The sequence below is a fragment of the Candida albicans genome, chromosome R (assembly GCF_000182965.3).
Source record: "Candida albicans SC5314 chromosome R, complete sequence".
NCBI classification, from domain to species: domain Eukaryota; kingdom Fungi; phylum Ascomycota; class Pichiomycetes; order Serinales; family Debaryomycetaceae; genus Candida; species Candida albicans.
This window is the reverse complement of record NC_032096.1, coordinates 2,225,547-2,245,444: the sequence shown is the minus strand read 5'-3', so window position 1 is coordinate 2,245,444 and position 19,898 is coordinate 2,225,547. Positions and strand designations below refer to the sequence as shown.

At 36.2% G+C, this 19,898-nt stretch overlaps 11 protein-coding genes and 1 non-coding gene across 12 annotated transcripts, besides 1 other annotated feature; 6 read left to right on the top strand and 6 right to left on the bottom strand. All coding sequences in view use genetic code 12, as the record gives it.

Annotated features, from left to right (window-relative positions):
* Nucleotides 1–238: 238 nt before the first annotated feature.
* On the top strand, nucleotides 239–1,441 carry YHB4 (Yhb4p; the record flags this gene model as incomplete). Its single annotated transcript, XM_714304.1, has 1 exon — nucleotides 239–1,441. One exon carries the CDS (start codon nucleotides 239–241, stop codon nucleotides 1,439–1,441), a length of 1,203 nt encoding a protein of 400 aa, XP_719397.1.
* Nucleotides 1,442–1,524: 83 nt separating this feature from the next.
* Nucleotides 1,525–1,913: a long terminal repeat ((alpha-Ra) Long terminal repeat (LTR) associated with the transposon Tca1; about 388 bp long, 5-10 copies per genome).
* A 956-nt stretch (nucleotides 1,914–2,869) lies between these two features.
* On the bottom strand, nucleotides 2,870–4,711 carry DRS1 (putative ATP-dependent RNA helicase; the record flags this gene model as incomplete). Its single annotated transcript, XM_714302.1, has 1 exon — nucleotides 2,870–4,711. The coding sequence occupies one exon, from the start codon at nucleotides 4,709–4,711 to the stop codon at nucleotides 2,870–2,872; it is 1,842 nt and encodes a 613-aa protein (XP_719395.1).
* Nucleotides 4,712–6,121: 1,410 nt separating this feature from the next.
* MCD1 (kleisin alpha) lies at nucleotides 6,122–7,816 on the top strand (the record flags this gene model as incomplete). The annotated part of the gene is made up of 1 exon (XM_714301.2): nucleotides 6,122–7,816. One exon carries the CDS (start codon nucleotides 6,122–6,124, stop codon nucleotides 7,814–7,816), a length of 1,695 nt encoding a protein of 564 aa, XP_719394.2.
* Nucleotides 7,817–7,838: 22 nt separating this feature from the next.
* On the bottom strand, nucleotides 7,839–9,326 carry CAALFM_CR10530WA (uncharacterized protein; the record flags this gene model as incomplete). The annotated part of the gene is made up of 1 exon (XM_714299.1): nucleotides 7,839–9,326. The coding sequence occupies one exon, from the start codon at nucleotides 9,324–9,326 to the stop codon at nucleotides 7,839–7,841; it is 1,488 nt and encodes a 495-aa protein (XP_719392.1).
* A 165-nt stretch (nucleotides 9,327–9,491) lies between these two features.
* SLD5 (DNA replication protein) lies at nucleotides 9,492–10,202 on the top strand (the record flags this gene model as incomplete). Its single annotated transcript, XM_714298.1, has 1 exon — nucleotides 9,492–10,202. The coding sequence occupies one exon, from the start codon at nucleotides 9,492–9,494 to the stop codon at nucleotides 10,200–10,202; it is 711 nt and encodes a 236-aa protein (XP_719391.1).
* Nucleotides 10,203–10,210: 8 nt separating this feature from the next.
* On the bottom strand, nucleotides 10,211–13,477 carry CAALFM_CR10510WA (uncharacterized protein; the record flags this gene model as incomplete). The annotated part of the gene is made up of 1 exon (XM_714296.1): nucleotides 10,211–13,477. One exon carries the CDS (start codon nucleotides 13,475–13,477, stop codon nucleotides 10,211–10,213), a length of 3,267 nt encoding a protein of 1,088 aa, XP_719389.1.
* A 198-nt stretch (nucleotides 13,478–13,675) lies between these two features.
* CAALFM_CR10500CA (uncharacterized protein) lies at nucleotides 13,676–14,566 on the top strand (the record flags this gene model as incomplete). Its single annotated transcript, XM_714295.1, has 1 exon — nucleotides 13,676–14,566. One exon carries the CDS (start codon nucleotides 13,676–13,678, stop codon nucleotides 14,564–14,566), a length of 891 nt encoding a protein of 296 aa, XP_719388.1.
* Nucleotides 14,567–14,612: 46 nt separating this feature from the next.
* On the bottom strand, nucleotides 14,613–15,242 carry EIF4E (translation initiation factor eIF4E; the record flags this gene model as incomplete). Its single annotated transcript, XM_714294.1, has 1 exon — nucleotides 14,613–15,242. One exon carries the CDS (start codon nucleotides 15,240–15,242, stop codon nucleotides 14,613–14,615), a length of 630 nt encoding a protein of 209 aa, XP_719387.1.
* Nucleotides 15,243–15,740: 498 nt separating this feature from the next.
* On the bottom strand, nucleotides 15,741–16,139 carry PGA1 (Pga1p; the record flags this gene model as incomplete). The annotated part of the gene is made up of 1 exon (XM_714293.1): nucleotides 15,741–16,139. The coding sequence occupies one exon, from the start codon at nucleotides 16,137–16,139 to the stop codon at nucleotides 15,741–15,743; it is 399 nt and encodes a 132-aa protein (XP_719386.1).
* A 404-nt stretch (nucleotides 16,140–16,543) lies between these two features.
* Nucleotides 16,544–18,139, top strand: CAALFM_CR10470CA (rRNA-processing protein; the record flags this gene model as incomplete). Its single annotated transcript, XM_714292.1, has 1 exon — nucleotides 16,544–18,139. The coding sequence occupies one exon, from the start codon at nucleotides 16,544–16,546 to the stop codon at nucleotides 18,137–18,139; it is 1,596 nt and encodes a 531-aa protein (XP_719385.1).
* Nucleotides 18,140–18,508: 369 nt separating this feature from the next.
* Nucleotides 18,509–18,593, bottom strand: CAALFM_CR10460WA. The gene has a single exon (XR_002086440.1). It is a non-coding gene; the product is annotated as an uncharacterized ncRNA (small nucleolar RNA).
* Nucleotides 18,594–18,896: 303 nt separating this feature from the next.
* SPT3 (transcriptional regulator) lies at nucleotides 18,897–19,883 on the top strand (the record flags this gene model as incomplete). The annotated part of the gene is made up of 1 exon (XM_714290.1): nucleotides 18,897–19,883. One exon carries the CDS (start codon nucleotides 18,897–18,899, stop codon nucleotides 19,881–19,883), a length of 987 nt encoding a protein of 328 aa, XP_719383.1.
* Between the last annotated feature and the right edge of the window lie 15 nt (nucleotides 19,884–19,898).

Below are 19,898 nucleotides of genomic sequence, written 5' to 3'. Positions count from 1 at the left end.
CATGTTTCAAACCCCATGCTTAGAAGTGGTATTCTTTTCCTACATTTTCCGGAAAAGAAATGAAATTTCATTCCTTTCGGTAAAAATTGCAACAGGGACTATGGAAGAAAATTCTCTTTTTCACTTGCATCAAGTATGATACACAAGTTTATGATAGAAATGAATCAAATTCCAAAGGATATTTAATGGGAGTGTATTTCCTACCTTCCCTTCAAGGCTAGACTTTGATCACCAAGCCATGCCAATTGATATCAACACTAAGGCAAAGTGTTATTTTGATACTAGACCCTTAACTAAAGGGGAAAGAAAAATCATCAAAGATTCTATTCCCATACTTGAATATCTTGATATTCAGTTTGGAGAGAAGTTTTTCAAAAGGCTAATTAAACAGTTTCCACAATACAAACCCTATTTCAATGAAACGCACCTCAAGTTATTGCGTCAACCACGTAGTTTCCATCATTGCTTGTTGGAATTTGCAAGAAATATTGATGATTTGAGACCAATGAAGGATTTCATTATGAGAATTGCGTCAAAACATGTTGCAAGACAAGTCAGTCCCGATCAGTATCGAGTTTTTGGGCAGGTTTTGGTAGAAGTTATGATGGATCAGTTCCCGAAAGAATTTGTCGATCAGGAATTTGTGGAAGCATGGACTATGGCATTTAGGATTTTGGCCAATATATTGATAAACATAGAAGTTAGAGAGTACCAAGATAAACCATGGTATGGATTTAAAGCATTTAGAGTTACACGATTGCAACCAGAATGTGTAGGTACTAAATCTTTTTTCATTACCCCAGTTGATGGAACGCCAGTTCCAATCCCTAAACGTGGTCAGTACTTGTGTATGCGGTGGAAGTTCCCAGGTGAAAAACAGGAGAGGTTAAGAGAGTACACGATATCGGAATTCCCCAAAAACAACGAGTATAGAATTACAGTTAGGTATATCCCAGGTGGAAAGGTAACTACGTATATACATGAAAAGCTAGCAGTGGGTGATATTGTACAGGTATCGCCCCCGTGTGGTGATTGTTATTACCGCTCGTCAAAGAGAAATATGGTTATGTTAGCAGGTGGAAATGGGGTGGTCGCTCTAGCTCCAATGATTGAGAAAGGGTTGGCTGAAGGAAGGAAGGTCAAGTTCTTATATTCGAACAGGTCTACTGAAACGAGATCATTTGGACAGTTTTTTAGAGATCTCAAGCAAAAGTATGGCGATCAGCTTGAGGTTGTCGAGTATTTATCACGACGCAGGGTTATTGATCCGATTGATAAGTATTATAGACGGTCGTTGACGGTAGAGGATTTGGATTTTATTGTCCCCGAAGATGATGTGTACTTGATTGGGCCCAGGACATATATGAAAATGATTGAAGATTACTTGAAGGGCAGAGGTGTGAATGTTACATTAGACTATTTTGGTCCCCAAGAAGTGTAGATGCAATAGGTGTATGAAATGTATCTAGATTATATCATGAAGCCCTTGCAATAAAATCTAGCCAAAAATTTGTGTACTGCAATTGTTCGCTATAGAGAGATATCCTAGCCGGAATGCACGACAATCCTGAGACGGAAGTCGATCGTCGATGCCCATGGTGCGTGGTGAAAAATTTTCTTAGAAAATTTGTTCTTTCCTTCAACTGCTTTTAAGAGAAGGGAGGTTCAAGTGGTTTAAGTACGACGGTCACAAAGATTGCGGCTTATGAGGCCCGAACTGAGTTGAAATACAAAATCAAGATATAATTATATACCTTACTTGTCTATATTGTTTTATAATACATTCTTCAGATATTTAAATTTCTGTGTATCATCCTATAAAACAGAGATACATTCAGTACATTTAGTATACTGAGTGAACTGGTACCTGTGACATTCAAGATAACTGTTTCGCGCACGCTGGCAGACGAACAGCAATTCTGTAATTGTCGTAGAGTAGCAACAAATCTTCCCGATGATTGGTACTTGTGTTAGTCTACACGACATGTGTTTTGGTACACTTGAACTGTATGTCCAAGAATGGAAACATATGCGGGAAGGACGCGAAAGATGAGTTTGGTATAGAAGGGATAAGAACTGTAAAATATATTATGTAGTTATATATTTTAATTATGGGAAATTGAGTGTTTATTCTGTTCAACAAGTTTCAACCGTAGAGATTACATTTAAAGTCTGTGGTCGAAATCCACAAGATACAGCAAATTCATGAATTCACCTATTTAAATCAAGTTTACCAAGCACCATTGCCTAGAACTTGCCATATCATCAATTAAGTCAGACATTACTAATTTGAGCAAAGCTTTTAGCTTAATGGGCCAACTAATTTAAGTCGAATTGGTAATGCAATCTGTTCTTCATTTGAGTCGCTTGCTACGGCTCCATGACACATCCATTTGATTGTTTTAATTCGAGCAATTATCCACCATAACTCTCAGTAATATCATTAACAGTTTTACGCTTAATAAGCATAGAAAGTTGTATGAAGTTGTCTCCTAGGTATGCTAGAGAGATTTGTATATACGACCAGTAAAGAGTGTGATGAGGTGTTTACTGTAGGGTAAATTGCAATTGACTTGAGTTGATAGCGGTTATTACAAAAGTATAGATTCAACAAATTAAGACAAGTACCAAACGATAGGCCGAATGTGACTTATACCGTTGAAGTTCAAGCGTTTTTAACAAATAGAAATGTGAGATTAATGAGTTCGACAAATGTTTTACTAGATACTATTAATTTCGATGTACTATATAAGTTTAACCAGCTATAACCGGCAGAGCAGACTTCCTGAAACTCAAATTGGTTGTGTTTGGACTTGAGTTACACCACAAAGTTTGACAATCGTGAGGACATAGCAACCTATCAAGCCACTCACTTTTTACTTTTTTTCTTGTTAGAGATTTTCATTCTATCGGTTTTAGTTTTTTTGTAGCTTCTGCCTTCATCTTTCCTCACTTCATTGGCCTTTCTCTTTTTGGAGTTCACTTTCTTACCATGTTTAGTGAGCTGTTCCATGACTTCACCTTTAAACCAAGTTCTTTTTGGACGTGAATGTATTTCTTGTTCGTGTTTGATAAGGTTGGATGCCTTGGTGAGTTCCATTTCGGCACGAAGCAACTCCTTTGCCTCTTTTTCTTCCTCTAACACTTCATCTATTACAGATTCCTTGGATTCGAGAAGTTTATTTGTTTCTTCCGCTTGTTTCCAGTCGACAGTTTTGGCTACACCTTTGCCGTTGACGATGGCAGATTTGACAATAGCTCTTTCTTGGCTTGATTCTCCAACAAATGTGATAGATGTCCCGTCTCTTCCAGCTCTGGCAGTCCTTCCCACTCTATGCAAATAGATTTCAAATGTTTTTGGCATATCGTAATTAATGACCAATTCGATTTTGGGGATATCCAACCCTCTTGCTGCCAAGTCGGTACATATCAAAACTGGTACTTCCAACGACTTGAAGTTTTTGACATTCTGCAATCTTTGTTCTTGTGTTAATGCACCATGTAGTTCAGATACTTTTAGACCCAAAAGTCCAAGCACAATACGTAATCGGTGAGCTGTTTCCTTTCGTGCAACGAAAACAACCACTCTGCTGGACACACCTTTTAATAACTGGTATAACAATGCTGGTTTTAGCTGGTCTCTTTTTCTGATACGAACAAACTGCTGCAATAACTTTGAAGCCACTGATTTTGGTGGGTCAATCATGATACGCACTGGTTTTTGTAATGACAATTGGATCAAATCCTGGATTCTGGTATTCATTGTGGCTGAGAATAAAAGAGTTTGACGTTTGTGTTTTGGGATTAACGACAAAATTTCTGTCAATTCGTCTTGGAACCCTTCTTCCAACATTCTATCGGCTTCATCAATGACTAATACTTGGATATCCTGTACACTGAATGAGGGACTGTTACGAATATGGTCAATAAGTCTACCTGGTGTTGCGATGACGATATCTGGGCGTGTTTTCAATTGTTCTTCTTGTTGACGTAAATTCAACCCACCGACCGCCAAACCGATGTTGAGGTTGTTGACGTGGTGCGAAAGCTTTTTGCCAAACTCGTAAACTTGTAACGCCAACTCTCTTGTAGGGGTCAAGATGATGACTTTGGTGGAAGTTGAGGGTTTGTATAACAATCTTTCAATAATTGGGATCATGTAAGCACCGGTTTTACCAGACCCGGTTTGAGCACCAGCAACAATATCTTTTCCGAGTAACGCAATGGGGATACTTGCAGATTGAATAGGGGTTGGTTTAGTGAATTTGAGCTCGGCAATACCTTTTAATACTGGACGTGACAACTGTAAGGTCTGGAAAGAAGTGTGAGTTTGTTGTGGGGAAGATTCTTCGTAGAAGTCTGCAATAGCTTCAGCTGAGTCCTCTGGCTCTACTACCTCTTTGACTTCCGGCACTTCTACTTCTTCTTCCTCTTCTTCCTCTTCTTCTTCTTGTTTGCTTGCGCCCATTCCAAACCCATCAAGAGCTAATTCTTCATCATCACTTTCTTCTTTTAATCCGCCCTTTTTTTTAATAATTTCATCTAAATCGACTTCTTTGACTTTATTTTCTTGGAAATCAAATTCCTCTAATGTGTTGGTAGTTTCACCATCTATTTGAAATTTAAAGTCAGGGTTGATGTCCTGGAGTTGTTCGGAGTCGGATACATCCACTTCTTCGTCACTATCGATGGTTAATATGAAATCTGGCATTATTGGTGAAGAGATGAGATGAGTAGATTTTTTTTTCCCACTCTCAAAATTTAAAGAGCGTACACCAAGAAGTTTGAGAATCTGTGCCTGTTTTTTTTTTTCGTTAATTGGGTTTACAAGGTAGGCATTAGTCTAACTGTTGTTAAAGATGGTACATGTATATCAAATGAGATCTATACACCATGTAAAACAGAAACCATGAATACGCTGGTACAAGATACAACCGAGGTGATAAGAAGGCGGGTTAGCAATGCTAGGTTATCTGTATTAGAGTATATGTAGTTTCACAGAGTTATTCTTAAGAGTTGATGGAGTAATTCATAAATGATAACTAAGTTATTGTATAGATACTTCCGTATAAACTTAATTGCTCGTTATATATACTGTTGTCAATAAAGAAGACTTTTAGTCTCCTTTTATATTAATTAATCTTTCCCGGTGTAGGACTCTCATCCGGCGTGTTCAGATTATAAGGAAACAGAATACTTCGCGAATTTTGTACTCGATTTGAGTGTACGACTAGGATTATGCCTCGACTATGACCAACATTCCAAACGAGAAATTGGACTGTATGCTATGTGAAAAGAAAGATGCTAACAAGTATAAAATAGAGTTGGCTCTAGCAAGTGAAGCATCAGAGAAAGAACTCAATGAGCTCAAGCTTAATTTAGAAAGAATTAAGAAGCAGAGGATATTGATATCAGTTTTTAGGTATCTTTTTATATTAAGAGTTCTATAATACTTATTTTTTGACTTTTTTGATGCAAAAAATGAGCCCAAAAAATTATGTTGATCGATTTACTTACCGTTTGGTTTGATTTCATTGCAAAACGTTCAATCCTAGATCTATCAATTCTGATTAACAACTTTATCATGTATATTAACCGATTATAGACAACGAGAGAAACTACAAATTCTGAAAGATGCCATTTATCATATACTGTTGCACAAAAGTATATTTTTCAGAACGAGTTATTATTCTTATCAAGTTTACCTATGACATAGACATTGAGTGAATTAGTAATTTCTAACTAGCTAAAATGCACTCCTTGTAGTCACAGCACTCATATCAAACCTTTATCATTTCCGTTACAACTACATTCACGACTTTAAAAAAACGGAAGGAGGATTTGGAAGGAAAACTAAAAAAAAAAATAGAGAACGCGCTGGTGTCAAAATTTCACAAACACCAATTGGCGGCTCATTGCCTACACCAAAAAAATTTAAAGAAAAAAAAAATTTCGCGTCTCAGATTTTGTAAACAAATCCTAGTTATATAAAATAGTTCCCTATAATTTTTTTAAATTTATTCTTTATATTGCTTTCTTTTATTACAATTGGGATTCATTAATTCACTCGCTTCGATACCATTTCATTTTCATCAATTACATTCATTCTTTAATACCAACAATGATTCCAGACTCAATTATATCAAAACAAGGACCTTTGGGACACGTCTGGTTAGCGGCAAACTATGACAAAAAGTTAACAAAACAACAATTAATGAACACAAGTATTGTCAAATCAACAGAATACATAGCCAATCATCCAGTAATCACAAATGTGTCTGTATCCCAAGAACTACCAAGTGACTTAGACTCGACCAATACAATAACGCTTCGATTATCTGGTCAACTTTTATTGGGGATTGTGAGAATATACTCTAGAAAGACCAAATATTTATTAGACGACGTCAATGATATATTATACAAATTAAAAGCTTCTTTCAAGTTATCAAGTGGGGTCAATTTGGGATCTGATAATATTTCCAATCAAGTCAATTTACCTCCTGAACAAACCATTTTACAAAATTTAAATAGTATTATATTGAAGGACCAAGTTACCTCAGCCAATTTGTTACAGCAAGATGATCTTGATTTATCTGACATACACGGCACCCTGACAGGATCAGGATTAGATGGCATGCTAAATCACAATGCTAGCCAAAGTAGTAGCGAATATTCAGAATATGATAACTCAATTGAATTTCCTAGATATGAGGAAGAAGCTGCGGCCCCTGGCCATACTGAAGACTTTGAATTAGACTTTGACTTGAATTTGGATGACGATAACTCAATAGAGTACGGCCGTGATGCATCAGTATCCATCAACGATAGGGAAATATCTATAATCTCCGATGTACACAAAGAGCGAACTACCGGAGACATATTTGATCTAAATTTTGGACAGCCATTAGATGATTTAAATGATGACGAGGCCGAGAATGAAGAGGACAGACAATTGCCTTCAAACTCAGAACACCAAGAAAGATCAGCTGAATCAGATCTACAACCACGTCGTGTTAGACAGAAAAGGACCAGAATCACTGAAGATGGACAAATTATCACTAACAACAGAAAACTTGTTGTTGATTCAGAAGAGGCAATGGAAGGTTTGGCCATTCAACAGTTAAAGGACAATCAGGAAAAGATCTTACTGGGGCAAGATTCGGCTCCGTATATAAGCTTGAATTTATCCGATTTTGAAAAATTAAAGTTGATTGAAGAGTTGGCTGTTCCAGTAGCAACTAAAAAACGGAAGCTTTGGAACTTGAATGCAGAATTACAATACAGATGTGCAGAATTGGCTCTCCAAGAGCAGCAGCAGCACCAACAGTACGAAGAGAACAATCAACAAAACGATTTCCATTTAGATCAAAGTTTTGATAATGACTCGATGGACTTTGATTTGTCATTACCTGATTTTGATGACCAACATTCTGATAATTTCAGTGATGCTGGTATTTTAGACGATGAAGTTGACGAAGAAGATGATACTAATTACACACACACGGCAAGAGTCACGGAACAAATTGGACAAGAGTTGATTGAACTATTCAAATCATCTAATACTGTTGAATTTGAAAAGTTGATTGAGACAGATTCAGAAATACATCACAGAAATCCTGATAAATTGCCGTTAGGAGTTGTCAGCAAAAACAAGGATCGCATCAATTCTAGAAAGGAAGCTACTAAATGCTTTTTTGAATTATTAGTTCTAGCAACTAATAATTGCATTTCTTTAGGTCAAATCCCACAAGAAACAACAATTGCTGGAGATATCAGCATCACTTCAAGAGACAGATTATTTAGTCAGTTTGTATAGAATAATATTAAATGTACACTAGTTATATACCTTTATCAAAATGGGAATCATCTTTTTCAAATCTGGAAAACTTTGAATCATCAATGGAGTAAACAGTCATATTACCTTTTACAACAACAATGAAAGTGTCACCAGTTTCATTAAAGGCAATATCATCAATTTTATCGACAGATTCCATTATGGTGGTGATAGGAGAATATATCTTCTTGCTCAAATCCCAGATATCCACAACATAACGACTATTCGCCAAATTTGGATACCCAACAGTTACCAATTGCAATTTTCTTTGAGGTCTGATTATCATCTGACGGACAATATATGGTGTTGGAATGTCCTTGAACGGCTGAACTTGTTGCTGTTTCCAAATTTTGAAGTTCCATTCAGAATGACTCGATATTATAAGGTTATCAAGTTTGATTAATGAACCAATAATAGATAGACAGTCCTCATGTACAAGTTCGCCATTACCTTTATATATTCTCCCATCGTTTGTAGCAACAATTAAATCGAGAATAAAATTTGTACCAACAATCTCATCTGGTCCCAAATACAATCCATTCATGACTTGCAGATCGTCAGCTTTTCTTGTAGACCCAAATATTTTAAAAGACAACTTTGGCTCCACCAATAAGTTTGCAGACCAAACATTAACGACACCATCTCGTGACACAGATAAGATACAAGGATTACCATCTAAAAGAAACTGAGTCAAATAAACAATTTTATCTAAATGCAGCAATGCTGATGTTCGAAGGATAGACGAGTACAACGGAGTAGACAAAACTGGCATCAAAGAAATACTACTATTTCCCAACTCCCATATACAGATTCCACCATTACTCAAGCCCCCTACTATTCGGTGGTTGTTATATTTATCAAATTGCATGATTTCAATTCCTGAGAGTGACTTCAAGTAAAACTCAGGGAAAAACTGTGATTCCTGGAAATCATATACCACGGCTTCATTATCTGTAAACGCAAGTGCTAACGACTTGGACAACACATCCATACACCGAATTGTCTGTTTGAAATTATGAGTTGCTGTGATGTTAAATCCCGAAAGCAAATTCACATCCGAAGCACGTTTTGCTGATTGGTCTAGTTGGATTGTCTTGGTAATTTGAATTTTATTCACCGTTTTGATGGAAGTTGTCAAAGCTTCATTCAAATCATTTTCACAAATGGCTTGCTTGTCAAGAAGGTTGACTTTTTTCTCAGCAGGTACAGATGGTGTTTCAATTTGGATCGGTGTTGTAGTTTGAACAGATTTGTCGTATTTATCAATTTCCTTCTTTGTTACCTGGTTGATGGGGTTTGCTTTATTTGATGATATTTCATCGTATTGTGTTTGCGTTGTTGCATCAACACGCTTTTTAAATAACAACGCATGCGGTTCTTCAGGTGTGGGCAGCCGAGACAGTTGTTGTAACAAACGTCTCTGTTTCAATTCCTGTAATCTCTGCCGTTTTTGTTCTAATAATTGTTGACGATCAGAATGGGAAATTGACATTAGGCGATCTTGTAGTAGTTGTAGGACCACTTTAACGGTTTATAAAACGCGTCAAACAAAAAGAGCATTTTACCAAATATCTTTCCATGTTTTGACAGATTTTTTTTTTTTTTCGACTTGCAATTTCAAATACAGAGACCATTTTCAACACCTGGATACTACACAATGGATATTGACGATATTTTAAAAGAATTTGAAGAGTCTTCAAAAGATGAAAAGATTAGCAGTAAAACATCGTCTATCAACTTATATCAAGACTTGCTAAGAGCTATGATCAACGAACGTATGGCTCCGGAATTATTGCCATACAAACAAGATTTAATGTCCACTGTTTTAACAATGATGTCTAACCAACAACAATATTTATTAGAATCTCACGAATATGGTGATATGAATGGCGACAGTGGTGTATTATCCGGAGACTTTAAATTACAACTAATGATTATCGAAACTGATTTAGAGCGTCTCAACTATATTGTTCGATTATACATACGAACTCGATTGAGTAAGTTGAATAAATTTACTATTTTTTACATCAATGAAAGCAGTCAAAATGATAATTTATTGTCCAAAGAGGAAAGAGATTATATACACAAATATTTCCAGATTTTGACTCAATTATATAACAACTGTTTCCTCAAAAAACTACCACAAATGTTGACCTATTTGGATGACACCAGTGGTGGACAATCAATGATCGTTGAGCCAGATTTAGACCAGCCTGTGTTTATCAAATGTACCCTGGAAGTCCCAATATTACTAGATTACGACGGTGCTACAGAGATAGATTTAGAATTAATAAAAAAGGGAGTCTACGTGGTGAAATACAGCCTAGTCAAAAGATATATTGATATTGGAGATGTGGTATTGATATGATTTTCTTACTATATTATCTGGTAGCCACACCCACCTGGGCATTCGGTGTTTTGGTCTTCAATAAACCATTCTTTTAGACATCCAAAATGACCATGATGCCCACACTTCAACCCTACAGTTACCGCCAAACCCTTGCATGGCTCATTGCAGTAAACACACTGCAGCTGTAATTTGCTACACTCATCACAATACCAATACCCAAACTCACCCTTGCCAGAAAACTTGGATTTTTCATTAACTAATAATGCCTGACAGTTGGAACAATAAAACCGCAAACTCAAGTCCTGGCAATACAACTTTTGTAATTTTTCCTGTATATCTGCTGTAGCACATTTTATTACATTTATAGCATTAACGAATAATCGCTTTCTTTGCAAAACCTCAATGTAAATACCTAGCCACTCCAAGCATTCGAATTGTGATATTATTTCAGGAACAATATCATAAAATAGTAGTGCTGCTGTCGAGCAGAAAATTATGTCTCCTTGAAGAGTGGCATAATCTAAAGATTTTCTTAACAAGCTTTTAAACTTCCAAGCTTTGGTGAGCTGATCACCTTCCTCGTTGGTTTTGTTTCTCTTTAATGTCAAAGATAATCCTGAAGTACTAGCCATTGCCAGCCCGTTGGACACTTCCAAATTCTTTTGTTTCAACCACGTCTGTACAGGCGGAGAGGGTCGACTCCTGCTAATGTGCAGTTTTACACCACTTGGCCCTCTTACTGATTTTGGAGACGAAGCCAACGAGCTTGAAATTATTCTGGTTGATGGAATGGACACTCCTACTGAAGGTGGACTAAACTTTAACGCGGCAGAGTTGTTGCTACCCATGTTTTCATCATCCAAATCCTCTGGGTGGGAACTAATCAGAATTGGGGCTGATTTGGAGTGTATACTTGCTCTTTCGTTCTCATCCTTAATGCTTTGGGCTTTCTGTGATTCGTCCTCTTTGCGCTCCTGTTCTTTAAATTTAAAACTTGTCGCCGAAAAGCTGTTCGTTCTGTTGGCCTTATTAATCATATCCATTAGATTACCGGAACTATTTTTGCTTTGCAATTTTCTCTCATCCTTGTCACTTTGTTTGCCAAACTGCGAGCCCAGAGTTGATGTGGATTTGAATGATTCAACAAAATTGCTGTTGGTAGTCTCTGCGTGGAGTGTGTCATTAGCGTTTGTCGATGTCTCCTGTACGTCTTGGGGTAGCTTATTGATAGCTTCTGGTTGAAAGGCATAGATTCTCCTTGGTTCAATCCCTGACTCAAATTCCTCTTGTATGCTGACTGCCAAAAGTCTCCAAATTTGACTTGTTCTATTGTTACCAACACTAGCAGCAACAGAAGCATTTAATAAACACACATCTACCAATGTAAAACCATCTGGGGTGCTCACTAAAGACTCGCTTGACAATTTTCTAAAAACGTATTCATCATTTGCAGGAATTGGAATCGACACTGGTATGACATAAGCTGGATTATTCATAAAGCGAGGTGGATTATTCTTTTTATACTGCGGGCTAGAATAAGTTTGGGAGGCAGATGGAGGTGGTAAAACTGAAGCAAATTGAGAAGAAGACGAATCTTGAGTTGTTTGGGATGTGTTGCGAGTCAACTTAGGTCTCGAAGATGACACTTGCATATTTGGAATAGACGATGATGATGTGGCCAGGTCGTTCTGCAAAAAACCGGTGGCAGCTCTAGCTACAAGAACTGGAGAAAATGTTGAAAACAGCAGTGCTGGGTTAAATGTCAAAGATCTCGTTAATTGTGGCTTATCAACCGGGGATGCGGTAAGAGAATTTGCTTGGCTGTGAATTAACTCTTCATTGCCGAGACTATAATTCCTCTCTGCATCAAAATTTTCCTCAGTGGTTTCATTAATGCCATTCTCATAAGTCTCTAGATCATAATCATACCTTGCTTGACTAACCGCACAGAAATCGTTGTTGTTATCCCAGGTCATGGCAATGTTATTCAAATCTTCTATTGGCCGACTGACGTCACTGTCTTCCAATCTATCAAGGTTGTAAGAACTAAAAGTGCTAGATTTGGATATCGTCCAAATTTTTCGGGATCTAGTTTCATTTCGTGCCCATATAAAGTTCTGAATGGGTTTTTTGGAATGGATTATTTGTTTTGGGATAAATTTTCTTCCTAAATTGTAAATCGTGATGGTAGGATCATCGTTTAGATACAGACACGCAATATCGTAATTATATAATGTATTTGGTTTTGCTTGTTTGTTTTCTTCGAATTCTTCTGCAGTTTCTTCTGTATTTGTATATGTACTCCATCTGACCTTCACAACAGGACCATAAGTGTTGATCAAGTTTTGTGGAGTATTTCTTGACTGTCTCTCGCCATAATTGAAAATAGAGATTCTTTTATCTCTACCACCAGTCACCACAAGCTCTTTTTCTGGATGAATATGTAAAGACAACGCCGGCCCTGTATGCAAATTCCATTTTTTCTCGGGGCTATAGACTTTCCCGCCACTTTTCGTTCTCAAATCAAACTTGCATAATGCACCAGAATCGTGAACTGATAATACACAAATCTTGTTCCTAACTGCGGAGTGAGGAGAATACTGACACGCTCTTATAGGGTCAGAATGCAAATTTGCTTGGACTGTCATGACTGGCTTTGTAGAAGAGCTCCTCAAATCCCATAATTTGATTGTCCCATCTTGAGATCCAGATAGCAATTGATTTTCTGATTCAATGAAATCCAAAGAATTTATGGTTCGATTATGATCGGAATACTTGCCAGTCACCTTGCTTTGTCCATTTGGCGATATCTTATAAATCGAAACTACCCCATTCGATAATCCAGTTGCTATGGTGTCCGCAAAAGTCTTTATCGTGTTTACATTTATCAATTTATTTGGAGCACGGGAGTTATAAATTGATTTACTTTCAAGTAAATTAATGCCACTAATTATTCGTTGCTGAGATTCAGAAACACACAATAGTCGAAGATAGTTTTTTCCTCCAATTACAACATGGTGTTGCAAATCTCCACTATAGCCTCCAATCAGTAGTGAGCAATTCAATTGGGACAATGATATTATTTCCTTATCACAATAATAACTTAGTCTATTATTGTTCGTGTCTTGAGTATTATACTGACTTGTTTGTTTTTTGGATCTTGATGAACTTAAGGATGATGACGGCGATATCTCATGAGATTGAGGAGTGCTGCTATTAGTACTTAAAGTTCCGTATATGTTGAACGCAAACTTTGCTAGATTGCTTTGCCCATGGGAGTTTGATTGTGACATGATCGTATTGTTGCTGATTGGATAGACGAGTTCCCCTTTGGGTTAGTATTGATGGAATTCGTTCCTCACGAAGATAGTTGGTCCACTCCTCCCCAAAAGGAAAAGAAAAAAATAAAAGTTACAAACAAATACAAAACCTGAATACGTAACATTCTAGAAACTAAACAAAAAAGACTAAAACGACATTTTATCTTGAAAATGTTCTCAACTGCTTACAAGTTTGCTAAAATGATTGCCCAAGCTGGATTATCTTTAGGTGTTGTTGCTTTAATTGGATTGTATACTTATCAGAATAACTTGATTTATCCAGCCTCATTGAATGACGGACATGGGTATTGTGCGACTCCAGATGAATACAACATGCCGTATGAATTAATCAATTTACCTACTGAAGATGGAGAGTTATTACAATGTTATCTGTTGAAACAAGATCCCCATAGCCCCTCGTATTCTAATAAGACAATTTTGATACTATCACCTAATGCTGGAAACATTGGTCATGCCTTGCCCATTGTATCTATATTTTACAAGAAATTTGGTTATAATGTGTTTATTTACAGTTATAGAGGCTATGGCAAATCAACAGGAAGCCCATCAGAAAAGGGATTGAAAATGGATGCCGATAGAGTAATGCAATACTTGACAAAGGAAGATAGTCAGTATCAACAATCGTCTATTATATTATACGGAAGATCTTTGGGAGGTGCAGTTGCTATATACATTGCTGCTACTAAAACATCTTCTATTCATGCCATGATATTGGAAAACACATTCTTGTCTATTAGAAAAACAGTGCCACATGCTTTTCCATTGTTAAAGTATGTGGCTGGATTTGTACACCAAACCTGGGATCTGGAGAGTTTAGTACCCTTAATCTCACCGAAAGTCCCCGTGTTATTGTTGTCGGCAAGAAAAGATGAAATTGTACCTCCACTGCACATGGATCGAATTTACGAGTTGCTCAAAAGTGAAAGCAAGGGAATGTTTGAATTTGAGAATTCGAGTCACAACGACACTGTTGTACAAGAAGGCTACTGGGATAGAGTACATTCTTTTATAAAAAATAAGGTAAACCCTGTAGGGTTTTAAAGAAATCTTTAGACTAAATATACACTACAAGTTTGTGCCCAAAATATTACAAAACAATTTGAGGTTCAGCGCCTCTAGTATTGGAAGCATCATGCGACATGAATTCAACTTTTTGTTCATCGTTTAATTGCAAGACTTTCTTCAATCTCTCACCGACAGTCTTTAATTTGGATTCATCACAATCTTTGGTCCAAATACCGACTCTGTAAGCTTGCTTTCTGATATTCAACACAATCCCATTGACTTCGTTTTCTTCATCCTCAATGGTTTCACCAATAACTGCCAACAAACCTCTTAACCACAAATCATTTATGATTGGATTGACTTCCAGTTTTTTGTTGAAGGAGAATTGCCATTTACCACCTTTTGAGTTAGCCTCATCTTCCCATTCCGGTCTAATTCCTTCTTTGAACAAATGATAATCTGATTTCAAAGGTAATTGATTTGCTGGTGGAATCGAGTTGTAAATTCCCCAAAATTCTTCAACAGATGAGAAAGTTATAACTGGCTTTAATAAATCATGCCAGTTTTCACTCTTGTTGGTTTGTGGTTTAGTGTACCATAATGTCCATCTACTGTTCAATGGATGCTTTGCATTAAATTCTTCTTTGGAATCAAAAACAGTCTTGGAATCTAATGACAATTCTTCAGTTTTTTGAGCTAATTCTTCAGACATAACTAAAAAAACAAGGTTAGCATTCAGTTCAGATTCAAATCACTTTGTGTGTATATACTTACTTTACTATTTGATCAACAATATTTGTGGAAGTTCTGGTTTCTGGTCTTTCCGTTAATTTTTTTATTTTTTTTGACTATTTTTTCTATTAAACGCTGATGGGAAACAACAACGCTAATAACTTTTTTCTATCTCTCTCTCTATATTAACATAGTCAAGAGCAGGCCAAAAAAAATTAAAGTAGAGAGAGAGAGAAAGAAAATTTTTTTTTTCTCCTTCTTCACTAAATTCCACTCCACTCACCACAATAATGACTGGTTTGGTTGAAGTTCACACACGACTGTTATACACAAGCAGAAAAAAATTAAAACACTGTGTAAAAACCAAACATTTATAAAGAAATCAATCAACTAAACAATTTATGTAACCACTATAGTTAACTAAATATAAAAACCAGTAATGTTGAAAACCTAGTCAGCCAGCTGTATCCTCCCCATTTTATAATAAACCTAAAATCAAAACAATACCACCAACAATGCCTGTGTACAAACTCTCAATGCCGAGGAAAACATTGTTATTGCTTGGGGCTATGTTAGCATTGGTAATAGTTGTTTGACTATATGTTTTAATACCACCAACACTTCCACTCAAAGAACCCAACCCGATCTCTCCGCTGGCCACCGATTTAGCATCTTCACTACTATGGGTACTTATAAACTTTTGAGAGTAAGCTGTAGATATTGTTGCAAGTTGACCACCAATAGTAGTTGTAACCCATACCCATGTAGTTGTCTTTTTGGTTTTCGAATCGTCATCACCACCATCATTTTGATTTGCCAATGCAAATACACATGCCAAATAACACGAAATTATGATTAGAAACTTGTTGAAATTCATCTTTTGAAAATGTACGACTCAATAAACAAATGGACGGAACTTTAAATCTATATTCTAATGAAAAATGTATCAAACTGGTTTGAAACTCAAATAATCTTATTATATTTTCTAGATGAACCCTTATATGGAAAAAGGTTGCTAAATATTATTGATAATGTTGAAGAAAAAAACTGGGCTTATTTTATTGCAATTTGACGTTTGATTTTATTTTTTATTTTGTTTTCTATTTTTTTATTTTTTTGAGGAGGGAGGAGCAGCAACACAATAAAAAATTATTCACAAGTACACACATTTCGTGCTTTTTGCTCAAAAAGCCCAAGACACGTGACAAAATGTTTTTGTGATACATTCTTACAATGATGCGAATCTGAAAAAAAAAATACCTCGAATAAAATGAAAACCAGATGAGCTTCTTCGGCTTACACTTTCAACTTAATTCATTGACATTGAACATTTCAAATATGGCAAAAAAGTCTTTATCAGAGCAAATTTCTAGTTTATATACACCAAAGACTGATTATGATATTGAGGATCATGATTTAGATGTATCTAAAGACAATGGCATTTTTCAGCATCATGACGGTGGTTCTGAAAACGAATCTGAAGACGAGGATACTGGCTTAAGAAATGAGCATTATGTTGAATCTTCAAAATCAAAGTTGAGACAACAGAATGAAGGTGTGAACTTGGGGGAAAAATACGTGGGCAATGTCACAAGCAGAAGCAAATTGTATGACGATGAGGATGACAAACAACCAACAGAAGCTAGCTCCGGAGAGGAGTTAGATGCTGAATCAGCGGAAGAAGAAGAGGATGAAGAATCTGAAGATGTAGCAGATGATGATGAAGATGACCAAGAGTCAGATCGCAGTAGCTCAAGTGATGCAGAGAATGACGAGGACGAGAACATTTCACACAAAAGGGAATTATTAAAACAATTAATGAGCAAAGAGAGAAGTCACATCGTTAACAGATTATCCCAATCAGCAACAAATGATGCATTAAAAGGTTATTCAATACAACAGCAAAACAAAACTTTTGAAAAAATCATTGATGTGAGGTTGAAATTTCAGAAATCGGTAACTTCAAGTAATATGTTACCTATAAATACAAGTACATATTCAGAAACCAAATCTGAAGATAGCGATGAATTAGTGACTAAAGCCAAGAAACAATTGTATAGTTTGTTGGATCATTTATTCACACTTAGAAACGAACTAGACGAAAGTACCTCAGTCAAGACCCCCAAAAAACGATCATTTGCTAAATATTCGGAGGTTACATCTGCTGCAGATGCACAATTGAATTCCCGTCGTAACCAAATATTAACCAAGTGGTCAGCTAAAGTTGCCAATTCATCCGGTAGAAATGCCATGAATGCTAATAAATTCAAAACTATAAACCAATCTTTTGAACAACAGGTTAACAACAACTTGTCTGACATGGATAGATTAATCAAAAGAACAAAATTGAACCGAAGAAACGTAACTCCCATTGGTTATACCACCAAAGAGGAGGATGATCATGAAAATGGCAATAAAAACAAATCTATCGACGAGGACGACGACGATATTCCCGAAGATACTTCTGTTCGTAAGAAAACCCAAGGCTTGGAAAATGATTATATATTTGATGACGAAGATTTCTATAGAGTATTGTTGAATGATTTAGTCGACAAGAAAGTGCAAACAAGTGATCCAACATCAGGTATAACTATCAGTTTAAGAGCTGCTCAAAAGTCCAATAAATTGAAAAATAATGTTGATACAAAAGCATCTAAAGGTAGGAAATTGAGATATCACGTGCAAGAACCAATTGCTAATTTTGAAACTTCAAGAGGCAGCTGGAGATGGAATGATGATCAAATTGACGAGTTTTTCGCATCTTTATTGGGCCAAAAGGTCAATATGAATGAGATAGATGATGAACAAGAAGAAGAACAAGAGAATGATGATAATGATATTATTCCAGAGGATAACGGAATCCAGTTGTTTGGTTAAGTGGGAAAGTCATAGATAATATAGGGCTGTATAGAAACAAGCACAAGTCGCATAGAGTGTATATACAATGTACTAATATTACAACGCTCATATAATCCAAAGTTCTACGTTCATAAAAATCTTGACGATAATAAAGTTGATTTTATTTAAAATGAAATTCTATAGGCCTATAACATTCATACTGAAATCATGAAAAGCACAGCAACGAGTGAGAGAAATTATTCAAATAATAGCACTCACACACCTCAACCAATGCATCATTTATTCAAATCTATTTCACAACTAGGTTGAACTCACTTTGGACAAATTGTTAGTAATTCATTTCCGAGAAACAATAAAGAAGGTCCAATTATAGTTTTGTTGTTTATATTGTCAGACAAAAAGATAAAGGTAGCTTGGGTTTTTCCACATCGACATTACGTCTCGAGCCAAATGCACTCGGAGTCATCATTAAAACAAATGAAATCACTATAACTGAGGAGTAATTATCACATACTGTTATATTATCGTCCTTATACATATAAGTATAATCAAATCAACGAGAGGTTAATAGTAAGAAGAAAAGAAGAATCGAAGAAAAAATTTTTTTTTCGGTCCCATCGTTGTTTTTTTTTATAGTGTCAAAGTCGTCCTTGTAGATTGTGAATTTGCTCACTGACATTTGTTGTGTTATTTTGTTTGATGCGGAAATATTCAAAGTGTTATTTTTTTTAGGGCTAATACGACAACACCACTTGTCACCACTAACATACAGAAAATGGCCTCTGATAACAAGTACAAATACAGGATTGAGATTCTGCAGATGATGTTTGTGCTGGGAGAAGCAAATGATCCACCAATAGAAACAACATCGATAATTGAAGATATCGTACGAGGCCAAGTTATTGAAATATTGAGGCAATCAACAAAAACAGCAAATTCTCGAGGTAGCAGAAGTATTATACCAGAAGACGTGATTTTTTTGATTCGACACGATAAGGCAAAAGTGAATCGTTTACGAACTTATTTATCTTGGAAGGATGTTCGTAAAAATGCCAAAGATCAAGAAGGTGGTGGAACTGAATCCTTGATTGAAAATACCAATGATGTTGGTGTAGGAGCCGGTGGCCCGTCACAATCCCAATCAAATGATTCTTCAAAAATGCTTTCAAGGTACAAAAAGTCCAAGATAAGATTGCCTTGGGAATTGCAATTTATGTTTAGTGAACAGCATTTAGAAACACAAGAAGAAAATGAACTTATCGATGACGAAGAGAAAGCTGCCTCTATAGCGAGGTTGAAAAAATTGAAAATGGCAGATGATCGAACTAAAAATATGACTAGAGAAGAGTACGTTCATTGGAGTGAGTGTCGACAGGCGTCATTTACTTTTAGAAAGGGTAAGCGTTTTAGAGAATGGGCCCAAATGAGTCAATTATGTGATACCAGACCCAATGACGATGTTATTGATATCCTAGGGTTTTTAACTTTTGAGATTGTGTGTTCCTTAACAGAGGAGGCCATGAATATTAAAAATTCCGAAGATAAATTACATCATATACAGAGACTAAAACAAATTGTCGACAATAAGGAGAAACCAGTTAAGAGAAAATACTTATTTGATAAACCAGACGAATTCACCACTCCAATAATGCCATATCATATAGAGGAAGCATGGAGAAGGTTACAATCAACTGATTTTAAACACAAAGCCGCAAGAGCGTTTGGTGGTGGTGTACTTAAAACCAGAACTAGATTGATCTAAATATTTTTTTTTATT